This window comes from Lolium perenne, chromosome 4 (genome assembly GCF_019359855.2).
Source record: "Lolium perenne isolate Kyuss_39 chromosome 4, Kyuss_2.0, whole genome shotgun sequence".
Taxonomy (NCBI): domain Eukaryota; kingdom Viridiplantae; phylum Streptophyta; class Magnoliopsida; order Poales; family Poaceae; genus Lolium; species Lolium perenne.
The window spans coordinates 288,744,157-288,772,095 of NC_067247.2; the positions used below are offsets into that span (position 1 = coordinate 288,744,157).

The window sequence follows — 27,939 nt, forward strand, 5'->3', positions numbered from 1 at the left end:
CTACATATTTTATTAGATCATGTTCTTATCTCAAGAATACATGAGTCCACTTCTGCATTGTACGTGGCAGTGGAAAACTACTTCTCTAGGAAGTGTTTATCTACTTCAAGGCAGAGTAGTTGTTTTGAAGTCAATGTGTGTACATATTTTCACCAGATCATATTTTTATCACCAGGTTACATGGTTCTAGTTCTGCATTGCACATAAAGTTTTTTTTTTTTTTTTTTTTTTTTTTTTTTTTGCGGGGGCAATGGAAAACTACTTCTCTATGTAAACCAGAAGTGTTTAACTGAAGATGTTAACACACTTTATACTGTAAATCTGCAAGTTTGTAAATATTGTGGGAAAGGTTTAGGTGTCATGGTGTCTTCAGTTATGGATATAGGATAGGCTCAGCTGTTCAGGCCCGGGTGGGCAATAAATCAATGTTGGTAAATATTTTTATCATACCATGTTTCTTTACAGATATTAAATTTCAGTTTTGCATCTTGCATCTTTCTGTTATCTGGACGTCTTCACCTTGAGAATTGATGGTGTCGTAAGCCTGTAAGTACTATGTCATTTTTCTATATTAATATCGAAGGATAACAATTACACCCAGTCTCTGCAACAACGCAATGCCCTAAAACATTACGGATGCACACAACTAAAAAAGAGAAGAAAAAAAACTAAGAAATCAAATTCCCGCTACAGTATCACAGCCCTAGCAACAGTAATACAACCACCACCAAAACAACACTTCAAAAGCGACGCCTCCAAGAAGGAAACAGTGCACCAGCGCCACCGTTGCTCGTCAAAGATCTTAGGTTTTCACCCTGAAGATAGTCTTCGCTCTCAAAACAATGCCTTCAACAAGGACATTACCAGGCACAACCAGTTAAGGCCAGACCTTGGGTTTCACCCTGAAAGGTAAGACTCTAAACTTCACATGTGCTGCTGCCCCCACTTTCATACCACTGTTGCGTAGTCCGGAACACCAAGCAAGCCCCTCAACAGTGCAAATACTTGAACCTTCATTAGCTAGTCCTCCAATCCGTCCTTCATGATATTCTCTTCTTCTGACTTCACCATGGATCAGTTATCACTTGGTGTCAACACACAAAAGAGCTTTGCGTCGCTCCCTCCAGACCAAACGGTCGGAATAAAAGCATGGATGTGCACGACCAAATACCACCGATCCAACAAATTTCAGGCAATAGAAGCACTATTACACTTGCCGGCGGCGCCTTCCGGAACTCAACACTCTAGCCAGATCGCGAGTCTAGGCCTCCGGTAAGTACTATGTCATGCCATACATAATATTTGGTTTTTGTATTAAGCGAGTTAGTATCTGTTATCTCTGAAATGGGGAAGATTTATAGAACATTTTATTTCCTGATGTTTATTTCAAATTAAGCTCATGCTTGCTTGCCGTTTTTCCAATCTTACCATACCTTTTTTTTGTAATAAGTGAGGACATTTCTCTTTTTTTCTCCCCATTGTAGTTTGTAATCTCAGCGTCCAATATTAGTGCATTTTTCAGGTCCTTCGGGAGTCAGGACCCGTACCCTGTTCGAAAGAAAACTGTACTATAGTAGTGAGATAAAGAGACCCGATTAAGCAGAGGTTAGGAGGATTCAGTGTTGACTATGTCGTGATAGCGCGTCTTGGTAAGTTGGACGTACGCGCAGGAGAGTGTATGGTGCGTGCATGCGTCAGGGTCGAGGTGCACGAGCGTGCGAGCTTGAATTGACCCTGTCCAAATTCGAAGGCGACGGCGACGGGTGCCCTATTCCACACGGATGAAGAAGAGAACATATATACGCGGGAGTCCCCTCCCCCTCTTTCTCCTCCTCCCTTCGCCATCGCCGAGCTACTTTACTCTCCTCACTTCTTTTCCAACTAGCTGATCTTCTTCATATTCTTCCGTACTTGTTCTTCCTCCTGCCGGCCTGGATCAGTTCTAACTATAGCCAGCCCTACATGGAATTCAATCCGCGATGAAAGGAACTTTGTCTTCCAATCATAACAAGATAGGTAGCTAGAGAGAGAGGAGATGCAGGCAGGGGATGAGAGCGTGCACACGGTGAATGCGGCGGCCGTCGTTCTTGCCGCCGCCGCCCGGAGCAGCACCGGCCTGCAACGCAACCACCACCAGCACCTACAGCTTTACGACCATGCCCCCGCCGGTACGGTAAGGCCCCCAAATTCAGTACCCGCCTTTGATTTATTCAGTCAGCGTCGATTTATAATCTAGCTCAGATCCTGTTCTTGACGCGCATGATTCTTCATGCTCCACTCTGTTTCATATGAAGGTGTCCTGACTTCGTTTGCCCTGATTATGTTATGTGGTTCATGCAAAAAGTCGGGTGCATCATTTTGACCGTCTGGTCAACGTTTTTTTCCCGCGTGCTGCCCTTTATGTGGTATTAATTAAATTATTAGTCAATTGTTCTTTTTACTACTCCATAGTACACACCATAGTACCATATACCCGCCAAAAAAAGACAGTACACAAGATATTCCTTTTTTTCAAAATTGGAAGCTTTTTCTGGCCTCTGCATCAAGCGATGCACACATCCTTTTATTACATTATTCAGAATTTAAAGTATACATCTTATAAATTATGTTGTGTATATGAAAATTAATCATAGAAATATACAAAGAGTAATGCGCTTAAGAATCTTGAATTCTTCTAAAAAGCAGATCCACCTGGTTGTACAGAGCCCGAGTAACCATCTTCAATCAGCTGCATCCAGAATCCATAGACCCTCGCTACACCTTCGTTATCATGTAGGACCACTCTCGGGTCTAATGGGTAATCATACGGTTAACATGCAAAAAATGAGCAGGTCCTCTCTTGTTAAAAACGATATCATCTCTACAATTTCAAAGAGCTCAAACTAAAGCATAGATGCCTACACAAATTCGTGCTTTAGTTTGCTTCTCAACTCCATTAAGCCAAGATATTCATTACATTGGTTGGTGGAGGATTACCAAAGGTAAAGTGAACAACGAGCAAAAGGATAAGCGAAAAAATGGTTAATGAACTCCCCAGAGTCAGAAAAAGTTTTTTTTACAACCATTTCAGTCACCCTTAGCGAGGAAATATTTTGTAAGTATGAATTTTTAGTAAGAAACAACATAAAGATCTTAATTTTAGTGGCACCTTTAATTACTAAGTTTTTTCTTAGGAAAACTGTACGACCATTCATCATATGAGCATACATTGATTTAGGACTTTTTTAATTCATAGGATTGGTGTAGGAATTGGGATCCTATGAAAATATTTCTACATAAGTTATTTCATTCATAGGAATATATATCCCATAAAAATAATCATATAGAATCTTGCAGTGTAAATCATATAGGAAAAAAACATCATCTCATAAACTCTTTGCTACAATCAAATAAATTTCATCTTTCGTAAGATTCAATTAGACATAACATCTCAATTCTATGTCTTTTTTATTTCCATTCTTTTTCTATCTGATGAATCAAAGCCCTTGACAGTAAAGGGCCGTAGTGGTAAGCCTCCACTTATCTCGTTTATTAACTGAAATCTACTTAGTCTCCGAACTAGATGTAGCCACGTTCCATACCAATCTATACAACGTAAATTTTGGAACGGTCTAGCTAGCTGTGCATCAACAAGTAGCAGAAACAAGTTATATTTGCTTGCTAGTCTTTCCACAAGACAAGCACCAACGATTCACTAGAATCGGCGCGAGAAACTATCAGTGATGGCTGTCAATAGTTTACTTTGACGTGTCAATGTCAGGTCAGGTCAGCTCAGGTCGGCATCTACGTGGCGCCAAAAGTCCTCACCCAACCTCCCAAGTAAACACAGGCAAAGCACGCATGCCACTGCGAATTAACATCAGGAGCGAGACTTTTATGTCTATTTTCCACGAATGTCATCATCAATTCATCATTCTAGAGATCGATGTAAATATATTCTTGATGCCGCCACAGCCGGCTGGTCAGTGGATTCTGGATTCTGCACATGCCAAAATTCATGGAGTAACTAATTCAGCAAGTTAAACAGTTAGTTTATGTCAGCAAGTTAAACATTTAGTTTATGTCACATTGTTTTTTTCATCAGCAGAATACTAATTTAGCTCCAAGTTCACTGATCGGCTGACCGACTGTTCGCTGATGAAGGTTACTCACTGATGATAGAGAGATACGTGCTCTGAAAGTCTGAATTTGTATTTGCAGAAGAAGCGATGGTGGTCGTGGCTGACGAAGCCGAACCTGGCCTGCTTCCGGCCCCACGTCGTCGGCCACCCCCGCCGTATAGCCAACGCCGGAGACACGTCACCGCAGCCGGCCACCACGCACACCACGGCATCAGCAGCGGCCTACGTCCACCACGCGCCGCCGGTTCACCCGGTCTTCGCCTTCGTCGTGCCGCCATCGTCGCCCGCGTCCTCCCTGTTCGCCTCCGAGTCGCCGTCACCGGTGCTCCTCCTCAATGCGAGCACGACAAGCAGCCCCGGCATGTTCGCGGTGGGGCCGTACGCGCGCGGGCCGCAGCAGCTGGTGTCGCCGCCGGTGCTCTACTCCGCGTTCACCACCGAGCCGTCCACCGCGCCACGGACGCCCCCGGCCACCACCAGCCCGTCTTCGCCGGAGGTCCCCTTCGCTCGCTTCCTCTCGCCGTCGCCGTCCTCTTCCATGGCGGTCGGGGAGGCCGGGCTGTTCCACGCGTACCAGCTGCAGCCCGGGAGCCCCATCCCCCTCGGCTCCTCGTCGCCGCAGCTGTTCCGCAAGAAGCTGCACCGGCGCAACGAGGGATCGCTTCTCGACGGCCACATCCCCATGGCGGCCGGCGGCGGCGAACTGGATTTGGATGTCCTTTCCGGCGCTCGCGATGAAGGTCACGGTGGTGGAGTGATGGACCAAGATGACGACGAGGTGCCCAAGAGCGGGGAGTTCGTGTTCGGCAATGCCGACAACGGCGGCGCTGCGCCTGCCGAGGACACGGACGGCGAGGATCGGAAGAGTTGGCAGTTCTTCCCCATGGCTGAGCAGGGCATGATCTGATCTTGGATTTTATCAACTACTACTAGTAGAGTAGACAGTCGTGCAGCAAGCAGCTAACAACACAGCATGTAAATGATCCTGGCCGTGCCATGCATCCATTGTCCTTCTTGCGCGTAGTTCGCTTGTCTTTCTTCCGCAAAAAACGTAGAAGAAGAAAAGAATACACTATTCACCAGTCCAAGCTCCCAGTGTGCTGCAACTGTAATTGTTGCCTAAGCATGATGTACATAAGCTAGCAACTGCTATAATATATATATTTTTTAAAAAAAACTGCTGTAATATAGAGTACTTCACTAGCCATCAACCTCCCACCCACCGTCTGGTTCTCTTTCCAGGGCCGGCAGGCCCCTCCCCCTCCTCTTCTCCGGCGTCGGCCGGCGTTGAGCTTGGGTGAGGGTCCCTTCCCCTAGCTAGGGTTTGTAGTTTAGGTCTCGTTTCGTCCCTCTGTGGCGATTGGCGTGATGCCGTTTGGGAAGATGGAGATTTTGTCACTGCCGTCTCCGTGCGGCGCGCGGTGGCAGTCGGCGACGCTCTTCTTGGTGGTGGTGGCGTGGAGTTGCGACTTGCTAGCTGGAGCGCCGGCGACGTCTTCACAAATAAGCTCGCTTATCTTTTGCAGATCTGTTGCTGCTGCTCAAGGGATTGATCCCCTTCTTCTTCCTCGTCATGGAGGCGAGCGGATGCAGGAGATCCTTTCTATTGGCAGTTCGTGGATGGATCTGCGGCAGGGGAGAAGCTTTGCTTCTCTGGGGAGATGCATCACGGCGGTGTTCTTGCCGTCGTTCTTCAGAGTCGAAAGGCGACCGCTCCCACCTCTCGCTTTGGCGACGGGAATCGCCGGCCAGCGCTTGATGAACTTCTTCAACCTCCAGGCTCAGATGCCGTTACGGAGGCCTTTCAGCGACGATGCAGTGGGCTCCTGCCTCTCCTCCCCAAGTGGTTCCGTCCCCGGCGGAGTTGAGGTTGCCTGTGTCGTGCTCATCTGTGATGGTGGAGGAGCTGGACCTGATCGCTTTTCCAATTTTCTTTCCGAGGTCCTTTGTGCAAAATGTAAGGGTTTGACTGTAATTTCTAGATTCTGCAGGACCCTCTTTGTAATTTATGCTGCCACCGCTTAATGAATGAAAGCTCGCGGTCCTTCGTGACCGCATCCCCTGTTAAAAAAAAAAAAAAAAAAAAAACTAGCCATCAACCTAGTACTACGACTTGTTTTGCAATTGGTCGGCCTTTCTCATTACCAGCATCCCGTGTCCTCACAATATGTTCGCCGACAACTCTGCTCGGTACACATGCATGTAATGTCTTTCTGTCAACAATTTCCTGATCTAGTGCGCAACGTCGCACGCCAGCCATTCATACATCCACGATCAATTATTCTTCAGTTAATCTCCACACATTACAACTCATTCTTTTTTGTAGACAAAAAGGCACTAGGGTTCCGGCTTCAAATTAAAGCCTCATTCGGCCAAATGGTAACAACGGCCATGACTTCTATTTCTTTTAAGAAATAGTAGTTTTAGATAATACATGGCCTTATGCCTTCTCCGAAGAAACAGAAAACAACGGACTGCCAGGTATATACCAGCTTAAAGTTTACAAACCACACATTCGTCCAAAGTTACAAGACACCAAAGAGTTCATTACAAAGAAGTGCTCGGCAGCAGGACAAAGCAAGAACAAAAGCCATCAAGGAGCGACATGATTTGTCGAGGGCGAGAAGATGTCGGAGTAGTATCGTCTAAGTAGCGTGAACGTCTCGTTCATCAATGACAACGCATTGGGCTTTAGCTGAGGATGTTAGTGTTGTAACATAAGCATGGTTTAAAAGTACATTCATCAAGTTGACAAGGAAATTTAGATTGAACCGTGAACTTGTTGTGGATAAACCAAAAGGCCTAACATTGGGCAGCAAAAAAAATCACAAGAAGCATCTAGTCTTTCCCGAAAACCCCTTGAGAATAGATAAATATATCAGCAACATACGAAGGGTTCTGTGAAACACCCAACATCGATATAATTCCACTCCACGTGAAATACTGGGGCAGAGAACAACTGAAGAAGATGTGATCAATGGCGCAGAGAACAACTAATTGTAAGCTTAACGGAATGGCAACCAAAACACAACACGTGCACCTCAACTATTCCATATGGCTAGAAGGAAAAATCTCACTGTTAAAGAAACCCTCCCAAGTGGTAGATGGATATGTGGCCTACAGAGGATCAACAAAGAAGAGCAGATAAATGCTTTCGTCCAGCTTTGGATGATGGTCCAAAAGGTTACCTTCCCATCAACAGAGACTCAATTTTGTGGAACCTGGCGACTAACAGGAGGTATTCGGCTAGCTCTGCATATGACATTCAGTTCTATGGTCGGGTGAAGCAAGCGTACCTGCACAACGTCTGGAGAATCACAGCTGAAGGGAAGGTCAAGAACTTCTTCCGGTTAATGTTGCAAAGCAGGAATTGGACCTATGCCATGCTTAGAGCCAAAGGGTGGCCTCATGACGACATTTTTGAATGCAGATCATCTTACCTTGCATTGCCCTTTGCAAAGGAGGTGCAAATGCTTTTTTCATAACTCGCACCTTCCTGCGTTGCAGCAGCTCTCCAGCTCTAGGACAGTTAAGAATTAGTGGTCCAAAGTCAGACGTGGCAACACTAACGATTAGAGGAAGAAATATGTTAACTTGTCCGTTTGCACGTTCTGGCACATTGGGAAAAAGCGAGGTCGCCGAATTATTTGAAAACATGCAAGCGACGCCTGAAGCGGTGGCACAGTTCATAAGAGCTGATTTAGAGCATCTAGGATTAGCTAGAGAAACATCGGGTTTGGAAGTGTAAAGTGTTTTTTTCTGGGTACACTTGTGCCAACACTCTCCCTATAATGGGGATTCTCCCTCTTCTATTAATGCATAAGCGGAGCGTCTGTTCATCGTAGAAAAAGACACAACATACACTACAACTCTAAAGGGCCTCTGCACTTGTGGATCTCTATTTGTTAGATGACATAAGTCCTCTCATCAATTGTCAAGTAAAGATCTTAATCTTGAGGGACTGAAGTTGCCTAGCTATGTTTGGCATAGGGCACCACCGCCCTTTCAAAGCTTCATATACAAAGAGTGAGAGCAAAACTGCCTCGAAGACTTAATTATCAAGCTCATTTTTGTCTGACTAAATGCTATAAGTTGTGGGTGTGGGTGCCGATGGCACGGTAAGGTGTGATTCCAAGTGGCACGGTAGAGTTGTGCGTGTTTGTGGCGGTGTTGGTAGACCACGATGTTGGATGATTGTATGCTGCCCCAATCTTTGGTCGGCATGGATGAAAAATGTGCAACACTAAGGATGAATGTCATGCTTGTCTTAGGTTAGTGCTAGCGGCGATGGCACTTGTCAGCGTAGTTTATTTCCTTAGAGGCGTCGCCGAGGAGTCTTGTCACCTTCCTCCTCACTTGGGTTGCTATCTTTGGTAAAAGCCACTAGGTCTGGTTCCTGATCGATAATGGTTCTGTCCCCGACATCGTTCCTTCGTTGAAAGCATCACTTTTGTAGATAGCTTGGAAGAGCACACACGTTACGTCTGGCGTTGTTATGGCGTTCGCCGTTGCTCCGGGTTGAACTTTAGGGGAGCAATGTACGTCATCATCGATGAGTCTAAGACGATGTCTTTCTCATCATCGACTAAGTCATGCCACCCACTCGCTGAAACTTTAAGGTACTCAAAGGCGAATGGTACGTCGACAAGGGGAGTTCAGAGGAGGATGTTCTTCTTCGGATGTGACCAACGTTGAACGAGGTACAATTTTGATGTTCAGTTTATGCAAGATCCCTTTTTGTGTCGTAAGTGGTAAGTGTGCGGTGGTTAGTTTTCAGACTAGCGTTGTATATCGAAAGACGTTATTCAAGCCCTTTGGCTTTTTTACGTGGTGTATTCTAGAAAAAAATATTATTCATTTCATATGGATTTGTTGGTGGCCACATTGAAGCTTAGCTAACTGTTGCTGATAATGATATCTACTATCTTTATGTATGTGGTGATTACTGATTTGGATGCTATCTTGCAAGGCTTTGATTGCCTACTGAATGTGATTGTGAGCTGCAAAACAGGTGAAGAATGCGGAAAATGAATTGGTAAAAAAAACGGAAAAAAGAGAGAAGAAAACGCCGACGTGGCAATGTGGAATTGTGGATACGAAGAAAGAGGATAGAGAAGAAGATAGGCAGGCAAGTTGGTCTCGCTGTGTTTCCCGTGGCCATGGCGGCCGCCGTCCACCTCCACCTCCACCTCCATCTTCTTCTCCGTCCGCCGCCTCAGAAAACCGGCCTCTTCTTCGTCCCGTGCTCCGTCCCGCCTACACGGCTCCGCTCCTCCCTCCAGCCCCCCACCTGCCACCTCGCCGTCGCCCCCTTTGAAGAAGCAGATCAGCGGGAGGACTGGGAGGAGTTCGTGGTCGTCACCTTCTACAAGCTGGTGCCCGTCGAGGACCCACGCGCTGACGTCGCCGCGCACCTCCACTTCCTCCAGGTTAACCTCTCCCTTTCCTTTGCCCACCATTTAGTTCAGTTCAGTTCACCAAATGTTGGATCCAACACTTACACATTGCATACTTGCATTGCATAATTTACACAGGGACGCGACATACACGGCCGTATTTACATGAACGAGCAGGGTATCAATGCTCAGGTAAGCCAGAGCCTCTGCTCCCCCATCTCTGTTTTCGATATAATCTCACAGGAAAATGCTGGTAAATGTTTAAGTCAAAAGCACAGAGAAATATGCAAGTTCGAGAGAGCCACGGTAGTACGGTACCCTAGTTCTGCAGTATATATTACTACCTCTGATCCGAATTAATCGACGCGCACACTGCCTGGCCGTTTTTACTTCTTGGACGAGCCCGCGTCGATTAATTACGAACGGAGGGAGTACTCACTATGGACATAATCTTCAAAAGGGAATTAACAATAAAGTAAAACCGATTACCCCAAAAAGAAAATAGCTGCTAACACCAGCAATGAGTATTAATTTACCAATGAAGCACATATACTCACTCTAAACATAACCTTAACACCGGATTAACAACGAAGTAAGCTGAACAACTGTTTACACCAGCAATGAATTTACTTCGTCATCATAACAATGTCACATCTATAGCTACTCTTCATGTTCGATGATTTTTTTTCCGCGGAGAATGCAAAAGCTTTGCGTTTCGATGCATTGATAGAAAGAGAGTTTTTACACAAATGTACAAGCTCGGAGCGAGCCAACACCCACCATACAAGCCAGTCGCCCGGCGGTGGCCCAAGATCGAGCTTCGGATCGAATTTCCGTGTCGAGGAGACTACTCATGCTAGGTGACACATTGTCAAAGACTACCACGTTGCGATGCTGGGCCAATGTAGCACCGGGTTCAATGAATTTAGCAAAGACAAGAAACATGATTACAGGGTGGAGCAAAATCTGGTTAGCGATATATAATTGCTGCAGGTTAAGGCATGCTTAGTTTGCCATAGGGTTCCAAGAAAGGTGCAGGGTGGAATTAGTAGAGTGGTTAGATTAATACATACTTATGTCCTAGCCTCCTAGGTCCCATGTTTGCAGGAGCAAATAATTTTCGTAACATGATTATTCTTACCAAGTTACCAACTCATATTCTAACTTTTGCTCTTACCAACTCATATTCTAACTTCTGCTCTTGTCGCAGTACAGTGGTCCACACAAAGATGCAACGGCGTATGCGGAATGGCTCAGAGAAGACCATCGCTTTTCTGATATACTCGTCCAAATTTCGCCAGCATTAAACGGGCATGCTTTTCCTCGGCTGAGACTGCGGTACAAGAAATCACTTGTTCAGGTAATGTGAGGAACGGCTGCATTCTATTTCATATGGAAATAAAGTTCAGTAGCTTCACACGTTTAGAGTCTGATATTCTCGGTGCCAAGTTGAAGATTACGGTTCCCAGGGGTGTGGGCTACATAATCACTTACCTGGTAAGTGGTAACCATTTTAGTAACTGACTCCATGTTACAAGATAATAAATGAATGTGTTGTCCCAGAGTTATAGTGATAAGTCAAAATGGTGAAATTAGGAACAGATGTGTTCTCCAAGAGTTGACAAGATAATATTTGTCATATTGTGTACAAAGTTTGAGCTCACAACCTTGTGTTTCTAAGAACTTGGCGACCATTTCACATTCTGAACTTTCCTGGATCTTCTCCTACTATACACGGTGATAAGCCTCCTAGATATTTTTCCTTTTGTTTTTGTTTTCAGTGGTGAAATCAACTTGGCTATCTTACAGATTCCCATTGCATCTAGTGGGTATCTTTCTTGCCCAGTGTGTTCTTAATTTGTTTTATTGTAATGCTGGGATAAGGCCTTTTGCGTAAATTAGTGAGCTAAAACTTAATGTAAGTTGAACCAAGATCTAAGCCGTAAATTTCATGAACCGTCTGTAGCTCAGAGAGAAATTATTGAAGCTTACATGATATTATCACTCTTGCTTTGTTTAAGATGCTGAAGATGACACGCCAAAGACATGCACTGCAGTCATGAAGTGTCATATTCACTACAGGTCTACAGCAATGTTTTCAAGTGTGATCTTGTGCAACAGTTATGAAGCCATTTCATCATTAGAGCACTATTTTTTCTATATGAGCTTAGTTGTTACAAGCACAAAGATTTGAATAGTTTACTATATTCAGACTTGAGAGCATGCCAGTAAACTCTCCAGACATCTCATTTGAAAACAAAACTTACAGTTGGAAGGAGGCAGTTGTCACCTTCCTTTGCTGGAACCTAGCATGCGTGCTTCACCACTGACCCCATCTGAGTGGAGGGAAAAACTTGAAGCTAGAAAACGTGGTGAAACCGAAGCAGCTGGAGATACATGTGAACGAAAACTTCTGCTCCTTGATGTTAGAAATGGTAAACTATTTTTTCTCCCCGCAGTAGTTGACAATCAAGAAGCACGGCTTTGATGAATCTCTCTGTTATATTTGGTGGTTTGATTTGATTCTAAGTAGCAATTAACTTGTATGTTGTTTTGCATCAGACTATGAATGGGACATTGGGCATTTTGAAGGAGCTAAGAGGCCTAACGTGGACTGCTTCAGAAGCACTTCCTTTGGGCTCTCAGAGCAGGAGGTATTCCTCTAGTTAATGCCGGCTTCCTGCAATGTAAAGCCCATATACATGAAATGTAATTCCTGCTTAATTGAATGTAATTGCAGATTGATTTGACGGATCCTCTACATGGAGTAGATAAAGAGAATACAGACATATTAATGTACTGCACAGGTGGTATACGATGCGACGTATATTCAACAATTTTGAGGTGAAAAAAGGCGTGTGTATGTTATTGGATGGGTTCCTATATATACTTGTGTGAAATACTTAATCCGCATGTTCTTGACAGGGACAAGGGTTTTGGAAACCTGTACACTCTGAAGGGGGGCGTGTCTAACTATCTGAAGAGTGAAGGATGCGCGGAGTGGGTGGGCAATCTGTTTGTGTTTGATGATCGGTTGTCGCTGCCACCGGCAAAGTTTGCAGAAGAAGGTGATGGGGGAGAAGAAGGTGGTATTGACAATGGGAAGCCACCGTCGTCGTCGTCCCGGTGGTTGGGTCGGTGCTACGTGTGTGGATCGGAGGTGGAGGAGCTGAGACACCGCAATTGCGCCAGCATCGACTGCAACCGCCTCTACCTGTATGAACGTCGGTTCCTAGATTGCATTGTATTAGATGTGTAGATATACTGTGCTGCTGACTGAAAGTGGGGATGTGACTGGTGCAGGTGCTGCGGGTGGTGCTTGGAGGAGCTGCAGGGCTGCTGCTGTTCGGAGTGCCAAAGCGCGCCACGGCTGCGGCCGTTGCTGCCGGGACACCAGAGATACGACAAGTGGCACCTCTACCGTGACGACACCTTGACCATCTCTAGCTGATTTCAGATTTACTAGATTAATGTCATCTCATGTATTCTATGTATACTTGTTCCAGATAGACATGGAGCTGTGTGCTTGCAACTTCCAATCACAACATGGAAAACAACTGCGATTAGTATTATTTGATGTCTTCAAGAGGTTTGCTTATAGATAGATATAGATTCACACCGTGACAAAAAAAACTAATCCATCGGTTTAGCTGCGCTAACGCTGTTTCTGACTAGCCTGTCATGACACCAAATTATCACCCCGGCCATGGACCGTTAAAATTGGGAAGCAAACGGACGGCCAGGCTTCATGCTCCCAGCCAGATCAGACGTCTGACCCAATTTGTAATTGAATCGACAGCTACTTGAACTGGCTCCATGCAGTGTTCAGTTTGTGTCAGGCTGGAGTTTCTAGTCACAGTTTGCCTAGCATGTATACCGTCTATCCAAAAAGCTGTTCACTGAGAATGAAAATAGCCTTGTATACAGGGTACTGAAGGACACTTGCAAGAGTTCTGATAGGTATAAATTATTGGACCTGGGAACTGCTAACGATCATTGAAATATACAAAGTCCCAAACTGAGCCTAAAACAGCTAGAAATTCAAAGCGCTTTCCAGCACAACCCCGAGATCAAAATACCAAGCTCAAGATCGTCGCACTATGCTGGCAGAGTTAAGCTCTAGGTTCCCTCATGCCAAAATACTACTCCCCAATCTAATAGGCATACAAAAAAAAATCAACATCAGTTCAAATAACTTGTTCAGTTTCGATTCCAAGGGGTTCTAATTTAAGAGAATAACTCAATGTCCAATGCATGAAAAACTAGTATGACTCATAGAATGCCGCTCTGCTATGTAAGTACATCAGTGGAATCACTTCCAAAATGATGCAGAACCTTTTCTCAGAATCCAACACTATCCTTGGACATAATACCATACCTAATGTTCTTTTGCCGATTGCAGTCAGGATTCTTAAAATATTTTCACTACAAGGCAATTTTCATGCATGGCAGTGTTCAGTTTTAAATAACAAGACATACCTAGTGATGTCAACAAAGCATGAATTTGGTGCAAACATCAGCGAGATAACTTGCTAGATAAAAGCTCGTAACTATGGAAAGTTGAATTACCAACATGTAATCAAGGTCTATATAAGATTTTCTCTGCATATAACACTTCCAATAGACAAAAGTAGGAGGAGCTCAAAGAACAATCACCCCAATAGTGGCAGAAAAACAACATAGTGGCATGAACACCAGGTAAATATCCACAACTGCAATCAGTGAAACAAATCTTCAGAGTATAGTAACAATATCCGAAATTCCGGCAATGAAAACAACACATAGCAATGGTATCCCTATCAGAAACAAGTTCAATAACAGCCATCATGAGCTGCAAGCATATAGCCTGGTATGATGCCCAAGTCATCCGTAATCGTGTTCAGAACACATGCAATTTTTTCAGAATGTACGATAATAACTCAACAATCCAACGGATGAAACACTACTACTGAGTCACTCGTAAGTAAAAAAATGACACTCCGCTCTGTAACTACATCAGTGGCATTATGTATGCTACAATTTAAGGTCAACATCTGGGCATCACTCGCAAATGGATAGAACCTTTTTTTTCTCAGAATCCAGGACTAACCTACTGATTCTTGAACATAATACTCCATAAACTCCATACATAATGTTCTTTTACCAAATGCAGTCATCATGCTTAAAATCTTTCCATACAAAGCAACTTCCATGCGTGACTATGTTCAGTTTTAACCAATGATGAGACATGCCCATGATGTGAACAAAGCATGAATTGGTGCAAACAGAAGAATGATAAGTTGCGATACAAAAACTGGAGAACACATAACTATAGAAGACGAATCAACAGCATGTACTCAAGAAGGTATATAAAGCTTTTCTCTGTATGTAGCACTTTGAGTAGACAAAATTAGGAGGAGCTCAGAGATGAATCACCTCAAGAGTGGCACAAAAACAACATAGTATACCATGAATCCACAATTGCAATCATTTGAAACAACTCTCCAGAGCATAGTAACAGTACCCTAAATTCCGGCAAAGGAAACAGCACAGTATTGGTATCAGAAACAAGTTGGGTAACAGCTATCATGGCCTGCAAAATTCAGATGCTCAAAACTTCAGAAGGGCATCCCGGTCACTGGGAGACCATCAGCAAACTCAACCTGGGAGAACCATTCGCCAGCACCACCATCCCGCTGTGTATGAAGGAAGTCATGGATGACAAGGCTTTCTTTGAGCGTATGCGGAGTAATTCTGAGGCCCATGATGAAACACTCGAAAGACCCCAGCAATGTACCGGTCTTGTCATAATGCAGCACCGTGTCGCAGCTTTCTGGCACCAGCATATCCCCCTCCGGATACGGGATAGCCGGATAGAACGGCAGCGGCTCATAGACAAGGTCGACTGGCAGCTCGACTCGGTGCTTGCAGACCTAGTTGGGCTTGGTCCCGTGGTAATCCTCCAAGAGCCAGAGATGCGATATCCTTGCATCATGCTGCCAGCAGAACATGGCGAGCGTGCCTTGCATCTGAAACAGCCGTGTGTCGTGGTGCTTGCCCTGTAACAAAGGCAAAGCCGCAGGGGGAGGAGCAATCCAGCTGAATGACTCGGCAGCTGGGTGGAACACCAGTATGTTGCGATTTTGGCTCTGCTGCGGCGGCCAGTGAAGGCTGGCATGGAGAAGGACGGGCGGCAGATCGTAGGAGCCGGCCAGCCCTCTCGCCAGCCCGACGCCCATGGCAGCTGATGACGTGCGGAGCTGGATGTTCCTAGCCGCGTCCTGGGATCCCAGCGTGAGGACGTAGTACTTCCTCCGGAGGCCCTCAACTCGGTTGTACCGCAGCTGGTGGTACAGCACCCGGTACTCCCCGGAAGCGGCGTGCCTGTAGAACCCGGCAATATGCCGGAAGCCATTATCAGGAATCGGCAGGAGAGAACCTTGGCGCGTGGCAGGGTTGCAGACGAAGACGGCGTCGTGGAAGCTGAGGAGGAGGAGGCCGTCGCAGGAGCCATGGACCACGAGCGCGCCGCGGATCTTGTAGACGAGGTTGGCGGCGGCGTCGTTGGGGTTGGACAAGGGGCGGGGCGCCCTGTCGACGAAGCGCGCGACCATGCGGCGGTTGCTGGTGCTGAGGTCGACGGCCTCGAGGCAGTTGTTGTGCGGGGCGACGAAGGGGTACACGGTGAGGAGGGGCTGGGCTGGCTGGCGGGCGTGGTGGTCGAGGATGAGGGCGCGGTCGGTGGCGAGGCGGCGCCAGGCCTTGCAGACGGTGCGGCAGCGGAGGAGATGCCTGGGCGGTACCGGAACTGGAGATTCTAGAAGCGTTCCTTGCCTCCCTGGGCTTTATTCTATGGGCCTGTCCTAGACTTGATGACCTCGTATAGACTGGATAGAGCCCATAAAAGACAAATCAAACCCGACATCAACGGTCTGGCCATGAGTTTTTCTTTTTGAGTTCTTTCCAATCATACCTCAACCAACCTTGCATGTACTGAGTAAATTACATGGTAGAGTCCCTTTCGTTCATTGTACCTGGACACCTTCCGTCCATTGCCGAGAACCTAGACTGGGATGTCAGTATCCTCCATTTCAGGTCTCCAGAAACCAATAATGGCAATGCTAACCGTGAACATATAAACGCACATGAACGGGCGGTGCATTCTCATTGGTTAATTCATCCCCCATGAAGCTTCTACCAATCAGAATATCATTCCCATGAACAGCGTGATCTCAAGGCCACAAGGTTTGTGTAGATTAGTTGACTAAACCCTGCCTTTTCTCATGTTATTTTTATTTATTTGCTTTGATCATTGACTTGTACAAATTTATTACGAATAGCATGAAAAATGGGAAACCACGTTCGACCTGATATAGTTAATTATTATTTTGTTTATGTCGGATTCACACTTATAACTGCACTAAATTCAGTTTTGGCTTAAAGTTCAGTTGTGGCTTCAAAGAAAGACTAGTGTAACGCTGAACTGGAAACCTTGTTTTGGTCCAAAAAAGGATCATAATTGTGGATCATATGCCTTTCTTGCGATTATCTTTTTTCATAATTGTGGATCATAGCACAGACTAGCTTGTTAGGTACTTGTACGGTTTTTTCTCATTCCCATGTAGGTCATGCCACCTTATATTGGCCGTGTGTGCGGCATTCGGGGCGAGCGATGTGGCAGGCTAGTTTATGCTTGCAGTCTGTTCATTTTTCCAAATCAGGCGTCTTAACTCATGTCGGCATGCTGACACCAACGTCAAATTCTTGGAAGGTTTAGCGAATTAATGAATTTTGATGAACCTCCGGCTTATTCTTTAGGCATGTGCAATTGATCTCGTCTATGTGACATTTTACTCTTCCCGTTGCGCGTCTTATCTTGGGCATGCATGCCACATTGTGTTTATGTGTCCTAGTGTAGTTCTACATGACAGAGGTATGTCAATGTCAGATGAACATGTGGTAGTGTCATCACTTGGATGGCCATGGCCATGGGTCTGGCCTAACAATGGCGGTGATATGCATACTCCTCGTTGAAGGAATTAATTGTGTGCAGTTTTGTTGAATATACTATCGAGGGTGCAAATCCTTGTGTGATCTTCTCTGGTTGGGTTTGGTAAGAACCGTTTCCTTCTTAAGGACATTATTGCTTTGGAAGACCCTTCATATCATCTGGGGGTTGTCAAAAGCATGGATAATAACTCAAGAGTGACCGTCACAACATGATCACAAATTCACAATGGTTAGTTTTCGAGAAAGGTTGGTTGTGTGAATCCTCTGTGACCCGATAGTCTTCTAGTTTCGATGAGGCCAACTGTATTTCCTACCAGCGTGGTGCATAAATAAAATTCATGTTGTCTAAAAAAGCTACGAAAATTGTTTTACATCAAATGATTTCCGGTGTCTTTGGGTGGGCGCAATTAATTAATTTTCCGTGCTTGTTGATATCATGAAGGTGAAAGCGCCTAGCTAGCTAACGTCACTTAGTTAGAGAAAACATGTACTCCCTCCATAAAAAATAAGTGACTTGGATTTGTCAGTGTGCCACCACGTTAATTTAGTGAATGTTATATAGTTTTTCATTCTCTGTCATTGACAATGATGTGTCACTGGATTGATGTGAGCAATCCTTAATTGCTAAAAATATGGGGCGCAATCCATGAATAGTGTTCCTATAATGCACAAAAATGCTACGGAGTATTACGGTTGAGCTTGAGGTTTGACACAAAATTTTAACAGAGTAGGAACTTACTTTTCATGCATGGTTGCCTCCGCTCGTTTACGCGCGTCTCAAGTTACTGAGTATGTGAAGCGCGAGTGCCTGACTATTACCATTCGGTATTCTTCTTTCTTAAGTAAGTCAATTAATGAGCTAATAATGTCCCGTTCTGTCGACACATGCTGACATTTCTTGACCACAAGTACTCCACCGCGAATATACGAAGAGAATATATACATCGATCCCATGCACTGCGTTACTCCTACATTGCTTTACAGCTAGCGCAATCACAGATCATACTATCACTGACATGCAATCTCACCAGCTGCAGATGCCACCAACGGCGCCGACGCCCCGCGCCAGGCCCAAGCGTGCCACTGCGCCACTCGACGCCGCCGCGAGAGCCCGCCTCGCTGCCCTCCCCAGAAGCGCCGACGACAGTAGCGGCAGCGAGCACGACGCGGCGCCCGCACTCTCCAGCCTCGTCAACGAGTACCTCCTCGAGGCGGACGCCACCGTCCGGTCCGCCACCATCCTCGCCGCGGAAGCCTCCTCCGATCCGGAAGAAGATCCCGACGGCACCACCAGCTCGCCAGCCGCGGCGGCGGACACGCTCGAGGAGATCAAAGCCAGCCTAGATCCAGACGACGAGCTACGCCGCCGGCTCGTCTTCGCCGTGGCGGACGCCATGCGCGGGCTGGACGACCTGCGGCCGAACCTGTCGGCGTTCCGGCGCGCCGTGATGTCCCGCCTGCGTGAGCGCGGCCACGACGCCGGACTGTGCAAGGCGAGGTGGGACAAGTCGAGCGTCATGGCCGCCGGGAGCCACGAGTACATCGACGTCGTGGTCACCGGTGGCGAGAGCGAAAAGAGGTACGTCGTGGACGTCAGCTTCGCGGCCGGCTTCGAGGTTGCGAGGCCAACGGTAGAGTACGAGGCGGTCCGGGCGGTGCTGCCGGAGGTGATGGTCGCGCGCCCTGAGCACCTCAAGCGGGTTGTCAAGCTCGCGGCCTCGGCGGCGCGCCGCTCGCTCAAGCGCAGCAGCCTCAGCGTGCCGCCCTGGAGGAAGAGACGGTTCATGATGGCGAAATGGCTGGGGCCCTACAAGCGGACCGTTAACTCCGTGCAGGCATCGGCGGGTACGGCATTGCCAAGCAGTGGCATGGCGGGGATCTGCCGGACTATTGTTGGCTTCTTGCCGCCGCCTGCGGTGGTGGGGACATCGTCGGACAGGCTTTGGGGTTGAGGTGGCTGCTAGGGGTCTGAAAGATGCAATTGTAAAGTTTCAGATCGCATGTACATTAGGTAACTACTATTGGGGTTTGATCTAGTGAAATAGAGGATGTGTATATACATTGTTGGTTTGTTTGTTCAGTGGGTATTGTTGATTCTTTCTGTTCCTTAGCCTTGTAATAGTAAGTACTATATTAACCGGCAACAAACATATTTTTTCTTAGAATTTTGGGTTAATTTCTGAGTTCACTTGGTGGTGACACCTCGGCGCCGGAGGAGGTGGGAGGTGAGAAGACCGTCGGGGCTGCACGACGATCGGATGCGGAGGTAGAGGTCGCGGAATAGTTGTCTTGATAGTCGCCGGTCTTTGTCGCGGCTCGATACTTCTCGTTGGAAAAAGGCTAGATGTGTATCTACAATGTCTATCTCCGTGGATGTGTATCTACGATGTCTCCATCGTTCGACCACGTCGTTTTTGAACAAACCAAGCTCGCCGCAGCTAGAAAAGATCACAAATCGGCCGTGGGATCTCCAACGGTTGTGGGGTGGCGACAGGCACCTGCGAGCTTGGCGGGATGGGGGATGAGTGCGTAGTAGGGTTCGGGCTTGCGGAGAAGGCAATAGGTTGCCTACATAGTGAACGCCAACCGGAATAGGCGGTGGAGTGGCGAAGCAGCAACACATGTGTGAACGCGTTACGGGGAGGAACCTTTTTTGCTCGTCCCATCGTATCCGAGCAAATATAGGCTCCACAGAGGCCGATGAGCAAAGTTTTTGGTCCTCTAAAGTTTTTGCAACCTCGGCTCGAGACGGCTTTTCCTAACTTTTGCTCCTATAAGCGTTTCTTTTGCTCTTTCGGCTAAGAGCATCGTTAATTGTTGAGTGCTCACACTAGCGTGGGAAATTAGCGATACAAGTTGACCCATTGTTAACCTCCGCACCCATGCCAAGTGGGACATCCTCAAGAAGGCTCTAGGGTTAAGTTGTACACTAAGTTTGGACATTTCATGCTAGCAGATTGCTAGGGTTTAAGTTATAAAAAAAGAGGACATATATATATATACATTAATGATTTTTCAGTCCATTGAGTTTTTTTGTTTCTTTGTGTTTCCTTAGCCATGCAATATTTGTGGATATTCAAACTTACTTAGAATTTTGGGGACCGATTTTCATATAAATTGGATCAACTCCAATCTTTTTAATGGAACCGCATGATCACCCGTCCTATCGATGAAGTTTGATGGAGCCATATCATGCTAGTACATGCCATGTAATCACTGGCAGCCAGTGGCGGAGGGTCTTGGAGACCATCCCGGGTTGTGGCCCAGTCTTACAGCAGTAAAAATTGCTTATTTGGCCCATAAAATTTGGAAAATATTGACCAACATGAGACATAAGGCTTATTCGGCCCAGTCTAGCACTTTGGGCTGAGCAATTGGCCCCTCCTAGTCTTCCCGTCACCCTCCGCCACTGCTGGCAGCACATCTATAGGGTGCCAGGCTAGCCTAGTTACACTTCTATCTCAGATGGATCGTCCGAAATCTCCACGAAAGATGCATAGACATGTAACAAGAGCCACCAGTGTCATATTATCTCGGGAGTAAACAAATCTGGTCTCCCTCCTCAACACCAGTGGCGGAGCTTGGACAGTTTTCATGGAGGGGCAAATGGGTCTATAAGACAAAATTTCAATATTTTGGCCCAATGCTGGGGGGGGGGGGGGGGGCAACTGGGCCATTTTTTCATGAATCTTTCAAGAAATGTCCATGGGCCCCTGACTCCATAGCTACGCTAGTGCTCAACACTACCTCTTGGAATAACGTAGTCACCTTTCCTTCCATGATTTTCCACTACATCATGAAGTTTACGCCAAGGCTCTTGAAAGTATTAGTCTTTATCTTCTCGACCTTTCACCATGATTTAGGTCAAGAAACTTGAGAAGGCCAGGGACACAACTCTTACAACTTATGTTGTTGAATCCCGTTTCTTCGTCAAAGCACATAAAAAATTAAAATGGAAATATATTTAAATTTGTATTTTCCTTAGAAGGTTATTGTTCCTTGTTCTTTCCTAGTTCAAGTAACTTATCATCTAGTAATTTTTTTTTTCTTTCCTAGTTCAAGTAACTTATCATCTAGTAAAATTAGATTTTTTTGGGGTGGCAAAAAAAAAGTAGTTTATGATGATCAACGATGAATGGTCAAGGCCCAGATCTAAATATGAAATTCATGATCACCTAGCCCAGGCCCGAACGAGTGCTTCTATGACGGGCTCCTCCTCTACAACCTCCAAATCCCACCACATCCCATGACCCTTTCCCGAGTACCCGTCTTGTTTGGTGACGAGTTCTTGAGTTCTTGGCCTCCCAGTCCGAGGGGAAATCGAGAGAAATCAAGGAACAGGTGAGCCCCCATTTTCGTGATTCCTGAGTCGATTGCATCTTCCCGTACTGCCATTCCAACATTTTCTTTGTTTCCTCTACCTGATTTGGGGAATTCGCAGGCATTTCGGAAGATTCGCGAACCCCTCCGACCTCGTCTCCGCCCTTCCCATGGCGGCGAATACCCAGGGTTGCGACCTCCCGGAGGAGATGATCTCGGAGATCCTCATCCGCCTGCCGCGCAAGTACCTCCTCCGCTGCGGCGCGGTCTGCAAGGCCTGGCGCCGCCTCACCGCAGACCGCTCCCTCCTCTTCAACCACCACCTCCGCCAGCCAGCCCAGCCCCTCATCACCTTCTTCCACGAGAGAAGCGACGCCCTCGGCTTCTCCACCAACTGTCTCGAGGCCGTCGACCTCGCCGCCGACACGCGCCGCCGGGTGCTCGCGCGGTTCGCCGACAAGGAGCGCCGCTGGGACCGCGACCGCAACTACAACGCCTTCTACGCGCTCGGCATCCACGGCTCCTGCGACGGCCTCGTCCTCCTCAGCTTCGAGTCGTCCAACGCCTTCAACACCACCTTCTTCGTCTGCAACCCCGCGACGCGCCAAGGTACCCTCCTCCCGCTGCCTCGCGATGTCCTAGGGATCGCCGGGTTCTACGCGCACGCCGGCGCCGCTTCCCGGGAGTACCGGGTGCTGTACCTCTACCGGCGCCGGGACAACGACGAGAGCGAGTGCTTCATCCTTACGCTGGGCTCCCAGGTGCCCAGGTCCATCCAGCGTCGGGCGTCGTCCGCCGCCGTGTTCGGGGAGGTGGAGAGAGTGCTCCACGGCGCTTGCAGCTGGCCGCCCGTCCTTCTCCACGGCAGCCTGCACTGGCCGCCGACGCGCCAACAGCAGGGCGGCATACTACTGGTCTTCCACACAGATGCCGAGTCTTTCAGTTCGATTCCTCCTCCTGCGGCCGCCGGCGCATGTGAGCACGCTCGGCTGTTCGAGATGGACGGCAAGCTCGCCATGTTCTGCTGGCAGAAAAATACGTGGACCTCCGATCTTTGGCTCATGGACGACTACCAGGCGGCCGTCTGGATCCGCAGGCACCAGATCGAGCTATCGCCCATGCCCCGTCCCTCCCAAGGGTTCCTCTGGAATCCACCATTCGTGTACCGAGGGGGAGATATGCTGATTGATGGCGCCTGGAGATCCGTGTTGCACTATGACAGCAAGGGGCAATTGCAGGGCTCTTTCGGCTGCGATGTTTTCCGCCTCCAACTTACTCCATATCTGCTCAAAGAAAGCCTTGTCCTCCATGACTTCCTCCACGAGTTCCTCGGTGTTGCATGATGACAACAACGGGCAATTGCAGGGGTCTTCCGACTGCGATGTTAGCCGCCTCCAACTTTCTCCATGTCTGCTCAGACAAAGCCTTGTCTGTCCTCCATGACTTCCTTCACACGCAGCAGCAGAATGGCTGATGATTTCCCAGTGACATGGTTACTTCTTTGAGTATTCTTTCATGCTTAGGACATTGCAAAAGGCTACTGGTCAAACTCAAACCAATTAGCTTTTATGATCGATTTACGTATCTGAACTTGTCTGTGCCTCTCATGGTTGGCAAAATTGTAACCAGAGGCTCCTACATATTTCTCCATTCTTTCATTTTTGGTAGATATGACAGCAGAGGCTTCTCCTAGTTAGACACAGTTATCACTTTTAATGTTGCGATACAATGACTTGCCGATATGCTACGGGACTTGGTGCCAGCCAGCTGTTCAAGTTTTTCCATACAAAGATAACATTGTCATCTGGATGTTGTTCAATTTTTTTTTCATACAAAGATAACATTGTCATCTGGTTGTTTGCATGCCCAGAAACTAGCATATGATTTGTATCCTCAAAAATTTTCTTCAGTGATTGAGTGTGAAGACGCAGCAGAATGGCGTTGTAGCTAAATCTCCTTCCTTCGAGGGATTGTAGAGTTTCCTGATGGTACCCAGTGACATAGTTACTTCTTCTAGTATTCATGCTTAGGATATTGCAAAAAGCTACCAGTGAAACTCGATCCAATTAGCTTTTCTGATCAATTTGCGTGTTCGAACTTGTCTGTGCCTCTCATGGTTGGTAAATTTTTTGAATAGATGCTCGCAGATATTTCTCCCTTCTTTCGTTTTTGGTAGATATGATAGCAGAGGCTTCTTTTAGTTAGACACAGTTATCTCTTTTAATGTTGCAATACAATGACTTGCCGATATGCTGCTGGATTTGGTGCCAGCCAGTTGTTCAAGTTTTTTCATACAAAGATACCATTTTCATCTGGCTGTTTGCATCTCCAAAAACTAGGATATGATTTATACATGCTGAAGAATTTTCTTCAGTGATTGAGTGTGAACACTGAAGATACTGACGATCTTAAGTGTTTCTTTTTTCTCTGTTTAGTGGAAACTTCGAACTGAACTGATGCTTCTCTGTTATTTGTGTGCAATAATTAGCATATTTTTATCCTCTCCTATATTCAACCATAAAAGTTACCTGCAGATCAGATCATCAAACCTTAGGTACATTCTTGATTATATGTTGATTAGTTATGTTCCATAGCTGTGAAATTTGGTCTAGTAAGTTGTCTAGCTAATGTTAACACCAACTTTTTCAAGGTCATGAGTTGTTGTTTACCACTTCACTTACACTAAAATTGGATATCTGTATGCATGCCATTCCCTTCTCTGAGAAAGGTTCTAGGAAAAATGGGTCTGAAGATTGTTTAGTTGCAATATGATGTCAATTACCTAAAGCAGCACATACGGTATTGTATTTACTTAAGGTTGATGACTTGGAGTAATATGTGAAATAATCAGTAGATTAACAGTGAGTTGTGCAGAAGGACGTTGTCTATTAAAAAACAATTTAAATGCCGTTTAGCTTGAATTGTCGCTTCCATAGTGGCATGCATCTTACGACTGATGTGTTTCTAGAAAAAAAACATGATGTGGCCATGTGGGTGTTTTTTTTAAACAAGGATAGAGGCTTTGCCATTTCATTGACAAAAGTAGAAGATAATTGGCCAGTTTATAAGGAAAACTGGCCCAAAACTGAATGGTGTGGGTATATTGGTAGTTACTTCCACAAGTATCATTGTGACACGCATTGGACTGTTGAGTTTCTATCTTAAACAAAAAGGCTTGCTACTGGACTTTGATATGACCAAAATTTGAGAATTGATGTTGAAGTTGTTTGTACGCCTTTAGATTTAGATTACTGAACTGTGACCCTTTATTTTTTAGCTGTTTACGACTACACATTTACACTAAGATTGAACATCCTCACGCATGATATTGTGCAGTATGGAGAAGGTTCTAGGAAAAACAGGAGTGGAGTTTGCTTAACTGGAATAGGATTTCAAGTACCAAGTACTGGAAACACCTTCCCGCAATGATCCTTTTCCTTCTTTGCCTACAAATAGTACATTGGACATGACATTTACTTCGGTTGAGAACTTGGATTATTGTGAACAAGGATCAGTAGAATAACACCGAGTTGTGCAGAAGTAGCACTGCCCTTACTCCTTTCCAAAACAACCCAACACTGTTTTACCTTGAATTATCATTTCCATTGTGCCATGCATCTTGTCACCACTGACGTGTTTCAGCAACAGAAAAACAGCACTGACCGTTAACTTTTATATGTACTAAAGGGCCCGGCTGCTTGACTCAACTATGTCCAAATTTGGGCATTGATGTTGAGCTTGTTTGTACGCCTTCATATTCGGGTAAACTGAAAATTTAGCCTTTACAAGATTGCAAAAGGAAAAGAAAAGGTGGTGATATACTCTTCTCTTCATTTGTCTCATTCTGCAGGATTGTGATACCTTGCATTTATCTGGGATTAGTTGCCTGCTTTGCCGGTCTATTAGTTTCCAGTGGAGCAGTGTCGATTCTTGGAATATCCAGCTCGACTTGACAATGTTATTGGCTCGATTGTACTAGCTGGCATGGTGACTGAATGTGATCTGATGACTGATGCAGTTTGTCTTAGTGGTATTATCGGCCGGAGATGCTCTTGATTCTGCAAACACGGTTGGGTGCCAACTCTCCGCTCAGGGCTCATCAGAAAAGGAGTACGGATACTGTGAGATGAATAACTGCAGGAAAGTGGTTTTACCTCTAGGAAAGCTTGAGCTTATCTATGTCAGCTGTAAATAGCCACATTGCCAGAACAAACTCCAGATTAGAATTTGAGCCCAATGGTTGTGCTAGAAATGAATTGCGTTGTGTGTTTCTTGTCTTCCATTTGAGTGTGGGTGTGGCCTTGTGATGTATTACATGGGAAAATGGAAATCATGGTACACTGACAGCACCAGCGTTTGCACCTTTTCAGAGAGATTCAGAAGAGGTCCCATCTGATTTCTGCCCTCCCACTAGTCTACCCACGAGAGATCGTGAGGCACTACCATCATGCCGCACTTCGTTCTCCATGGTAGCCTGCACCGGCTGCCGCAGTGGCTCCAAGCAAACACCGTACTGGATGCACTACTGCTGTTCGACACAACGGCCGAATCATCCAGGAAAATGCATCCTGTTGTTTGAGATGAAGGGCAGAGCCGCCGGACAAGAAAAAAATGGGTGGAAGGCTCATCTCTGGGCTCTGGCTCATGGAGGACTACGAGAACGATACCTGACGACGGAGATCGACCGTGTCGGATATTACATACGCTGGGCTTGGCGATTGTGTCTCAAGAGGGAGATCTGGACGGATCGCTGGCTTGACGGTGCCAAAGTGGCGGAGATCGCTCCGAACGTGGCTAGTATGGTCTCGAGGAGGAGAGCAATGGCATGCTCGGTGAAGGAGGGCCTATCGGGCCAGTGGCTTCGTGACTGTGGCCCCGATATGAGCGCCGAGGCTCTCCCAGAGTTTTTCTTACTCTGGCAAAGGCTGGCCAACTTCCATTTGGATCCTGAGCGAGAGGATCTGCCCCTGTGGAGATGGTCGCCTGACAGTTGCTACACCGCCAAGTCGGCCTATGGAGCCTTCTTTGCGGGTCAGGTGAGGGCTCCTATCTCCGATGAGATTTGGCTTTCCCGGGCCCCTTACAGCTGCAAGTTCTTTGCGTGGCTCGCCGCGAAGAACCGATGTTGGACGGCTGATAGACTTCAGAGACGTGGCCTGCCTCACCCGCCGGCCTGTCCTCTGTGCGACCAGGAGCCTGAGTCCCTGCAGCATCTGCTCCTTGGTTGTGTGATGTTGCGAGAGGTCTGGCTTTGGGCCCTTCGCTGTTGGGGCAAGGAGGACTGGCTCCCAGCGGCGGACTCTGACCTTCTGGAGTGGTGGTCCTCGCGTACCTGCCCGGCTGCCCATAGGCGGGACATGTGGACCGCGATCATCCTAGTGTTCTGGTGTATTTGGCGACACCGGAACGATGTGGTCTTCAATGGCGTGGCGGCGGCGCACCTCACCATTAGAGACAGGATTAGTACGGAGTTTGATAGGTGGCGGCTTGCCAAACTCTTCCGTGGCACTCTTTTCGTTTTTCTTGATCCTAGTCTTCTCCCGTGGCAGCTAGGAGAGTAGGCGTGTGTGTGGGGAGCTGCTCTCCCTTGTGGGCAGCATCGACTTTGCCTTCTTTGGCTTTCTTCTATGCGATTGATACACCTTTCCATGGTGTATCCTCGAAAAAAAAGAGGGAGATCTGCTAGTGGAGTCGACTCTCTGTTCTGAACTTCTGATGGCAACTGCAGCCAATCCTTCAGTTGACATCTGAGGTGTGCTTCGGTGCACCCCCTCGGCATACGTTAATTGTGTTGCGGTGAAGTCAAACCTGGTCGCCGAAGGTGGGAGGTGAGAGATAAGACGTGTGTATCGTTTCGGTCACTCATCGGTGAGAGTAAATTATAGCTACTGCGCATCTTTCAGTTCAACGAAATTAACTCCACGTATCCTATATAACTAAGAAGTTGATCCCCACTAACATATTTCTCTTAACATGCAGCCTATCCACCTCATCATTTTGCCTCATCAGCCCACTACTAAATTTTCTTATCACATAGTTTTTGGCTGACTACCCCATCCATCTTTACTTTTTATTTTAAGGGGAAGCGATTATCCTTTGCTCGGTTAACTTAT

The 27,939-nt window shown here is 46.6% G+C and overlaps 5 protein-coding genes across 7 annotated transcripts; 4 read left to right on the forward strand and 1 right to left on the reverse strand.

The window, feature by feature from the left end:
• The first annotated feature begins 1,812 nt into the window (after positions 1 to 1,812).
• LOC127295707 (uncharacterized) lies at positions 1,813 to 5,263 on the forward strand. 2 transcript variants are annotated; one of them, XM_051325696.2, is made up of 2 exons: positions 1,813 to 2,173; positions 4,201 to 5,263. In XM_051325696.2, exons 1-2 carry the CDS (start codon positions 2,036 to 2,038, stop codon positions 5,026 to 5,028), a joined length of 966 nt encoding a protein of 321 aa, XP_051181656.1. In that variant the 5' UTR covers positions 1,813 to 2,035; the 3' UTR covers positions 5,029 to 5,263. The 2 variants fall into 2 exon arrangements, with proteins under 2 accessions (XP_051181656.1, XP_051181657.1); XM_051325697.2 differs by having other exon boundaries at positions 2,032 to 2,168.
• A 3,949-nt stretch (positions 5,264 to 9,212) lies between these two features.
• LOC127295708 (rhodanese-like domain-containing protein 8, chloroplastic) lies at positions 9,213 to 13,103 on the forward strand. Of its 2 annotated transcripts, XM_051325698.2 has the most exons (9): positions 9,213 to 9,550; positions 9,656 to 9,709; positions 10,728 to 10,877; positions 10,973 to 11,014; positions 11,787 to 11,952; positions 12,080 to 12,171; positions 12,258 to 12,361; positions 12,443 to 12,733; positions 12,821 to 13,103. In XM_051325698.2, the coding sequence occupies exons 1-9, from the start codon at positions 9,281 to 9,283 to the stop codon at positions 12,966 to 12,968; spliced, it is 1,317 nt and encodes a 438-aa protein (XP_051181658.1). In that variant the 5' UTR covers positions 9,213 to 9,280; the 3' UTR covers positions 12,969 to 13,103. The 2 variants fall into 2 exon arrangements, with proteins under 2 accessions (XP_051181658.1, XP_071675335.1); XM_071819234.1 differs by lacking the exon at positions 10,973 to 11,014 and having other exon boundaries at positions 9,215 to 9,550.
• A 1,825-nt stretch (positions 13,104 to 14,928) lies between these two features.
• Positions 14,929 to 16,549, reverse strand: LOC127347698 (uncharacterized). The gene is made up of 2 exons (XM_071818184.1): positions 16,531 to 16,549; positions 14,929 to 16,334 (listed from the first exon to the last, which is right to left on the reverse strand). Exons 1-2 carry the CDS (start codon positions 16,547 to 16,549, stop codon positions 15,430 to 15,432), a joined length of 924 nt encoding a protein of 307 aa, XP_071674285.1. The 3' UTR covers positions 14,929 to 15,429.
• Positions 16,550 to 18,491: 1,942 nt separating this feature from the next.
• Positions 18,492 to 19,671, forward strand: LOC127348960 (uncharacterized). The gene has a single exon (XM_051374804.2). It carries the CDS (start codon positions 18,523 to 18,525, stop codon positions 19,456 to 19,458), a length of 936 nt encoding a protein of 311 aa, XP_051230764.1. The 5' UTR covers positions 18,492 to 18,522; the 3' UTR covers positions 19,459 to 19,671.
• A 2,081-nt stretch (positions 19,672 to 21,752) lies between these two features.
• Positions 21,753 to 26,103, forward strand: LOC127295709 (F-box protein At3g07870). The gene is made up of 2 exons (XM_051325699.2): positions 21,753 to 21,847; positions 21,948 to 26,103. Exons 1-2 carry the CDS (start codon positions 21,753 to 21,755, stop codon positions 23,167 to 23,169), a joined length of 1,317 nt encoding a protein of 438 aa, XP_051181659.1. The 3' UTR covers positions 23,170 to 26,103.
• The last annotated feature ends 1,836 nt before the right edge of the window (positions 26,104 to 27,939 follow it).

Bases quoted from the DNA above. Each gene is read 5' to 3' on its own strand.
- LOC127295707 (XM_051325696.2), top strand. From the start codon at position 2,036: ATGCAGGCAGGGGATGAGAGCGTGCACACGGTGAATGCGGCGGCCGTC. The intron at 2,174-4,200 runs GTAAGGCCCCCA...TTGTATTTGCAG, and splicing joins ACCATGCCCCCGCCGGTACG to AAGAAGCGATGGTGGTCGTG.
- LOC127295708 (XM_051325698.2), top strand. From the start codon at position 9,281: ATGGCGGCCGCCGTCCACCTCCACCTCCACCTCCATCTTCTTCTCCGT. The intron at 12,172-12,257 runs GTATTCCTCTAG...ATGTAATTGCAG, and splicing joins TTGGGCTCTCAGAGCAGGAG to ATTGATTTGACGGATCCTCT. The intron at 12,734-12,820 runs GTATGAACGTCG...TGACTGGTGCAG, and splicing joins GACTGCAACCGCCTCTACCT to GTGCTGCGGGTGGTGCTTGG.
- LOC127348960 (XM_051374804.2), top strand. From the start codon at position 18,523: ATGCAATCTCACCAGCTGCAGATGCCACCAACGGCGCCGACGCCCCGC.
- LOC127295709 (XM_051325699.2), top strand. From the start codon at position 21,753: ATGACCCTTTCCCGAGTACCCGTCTTGTTTGGTGACGAGTTCTTGAGT. The intron at 21,848-21,947 runs GTGAGCCCCCAT...GGGAATTCGCAG, and splicing joins CGAGAGAAATCAAGGAACAG to GCATTTCGGAAGATTCGCGA.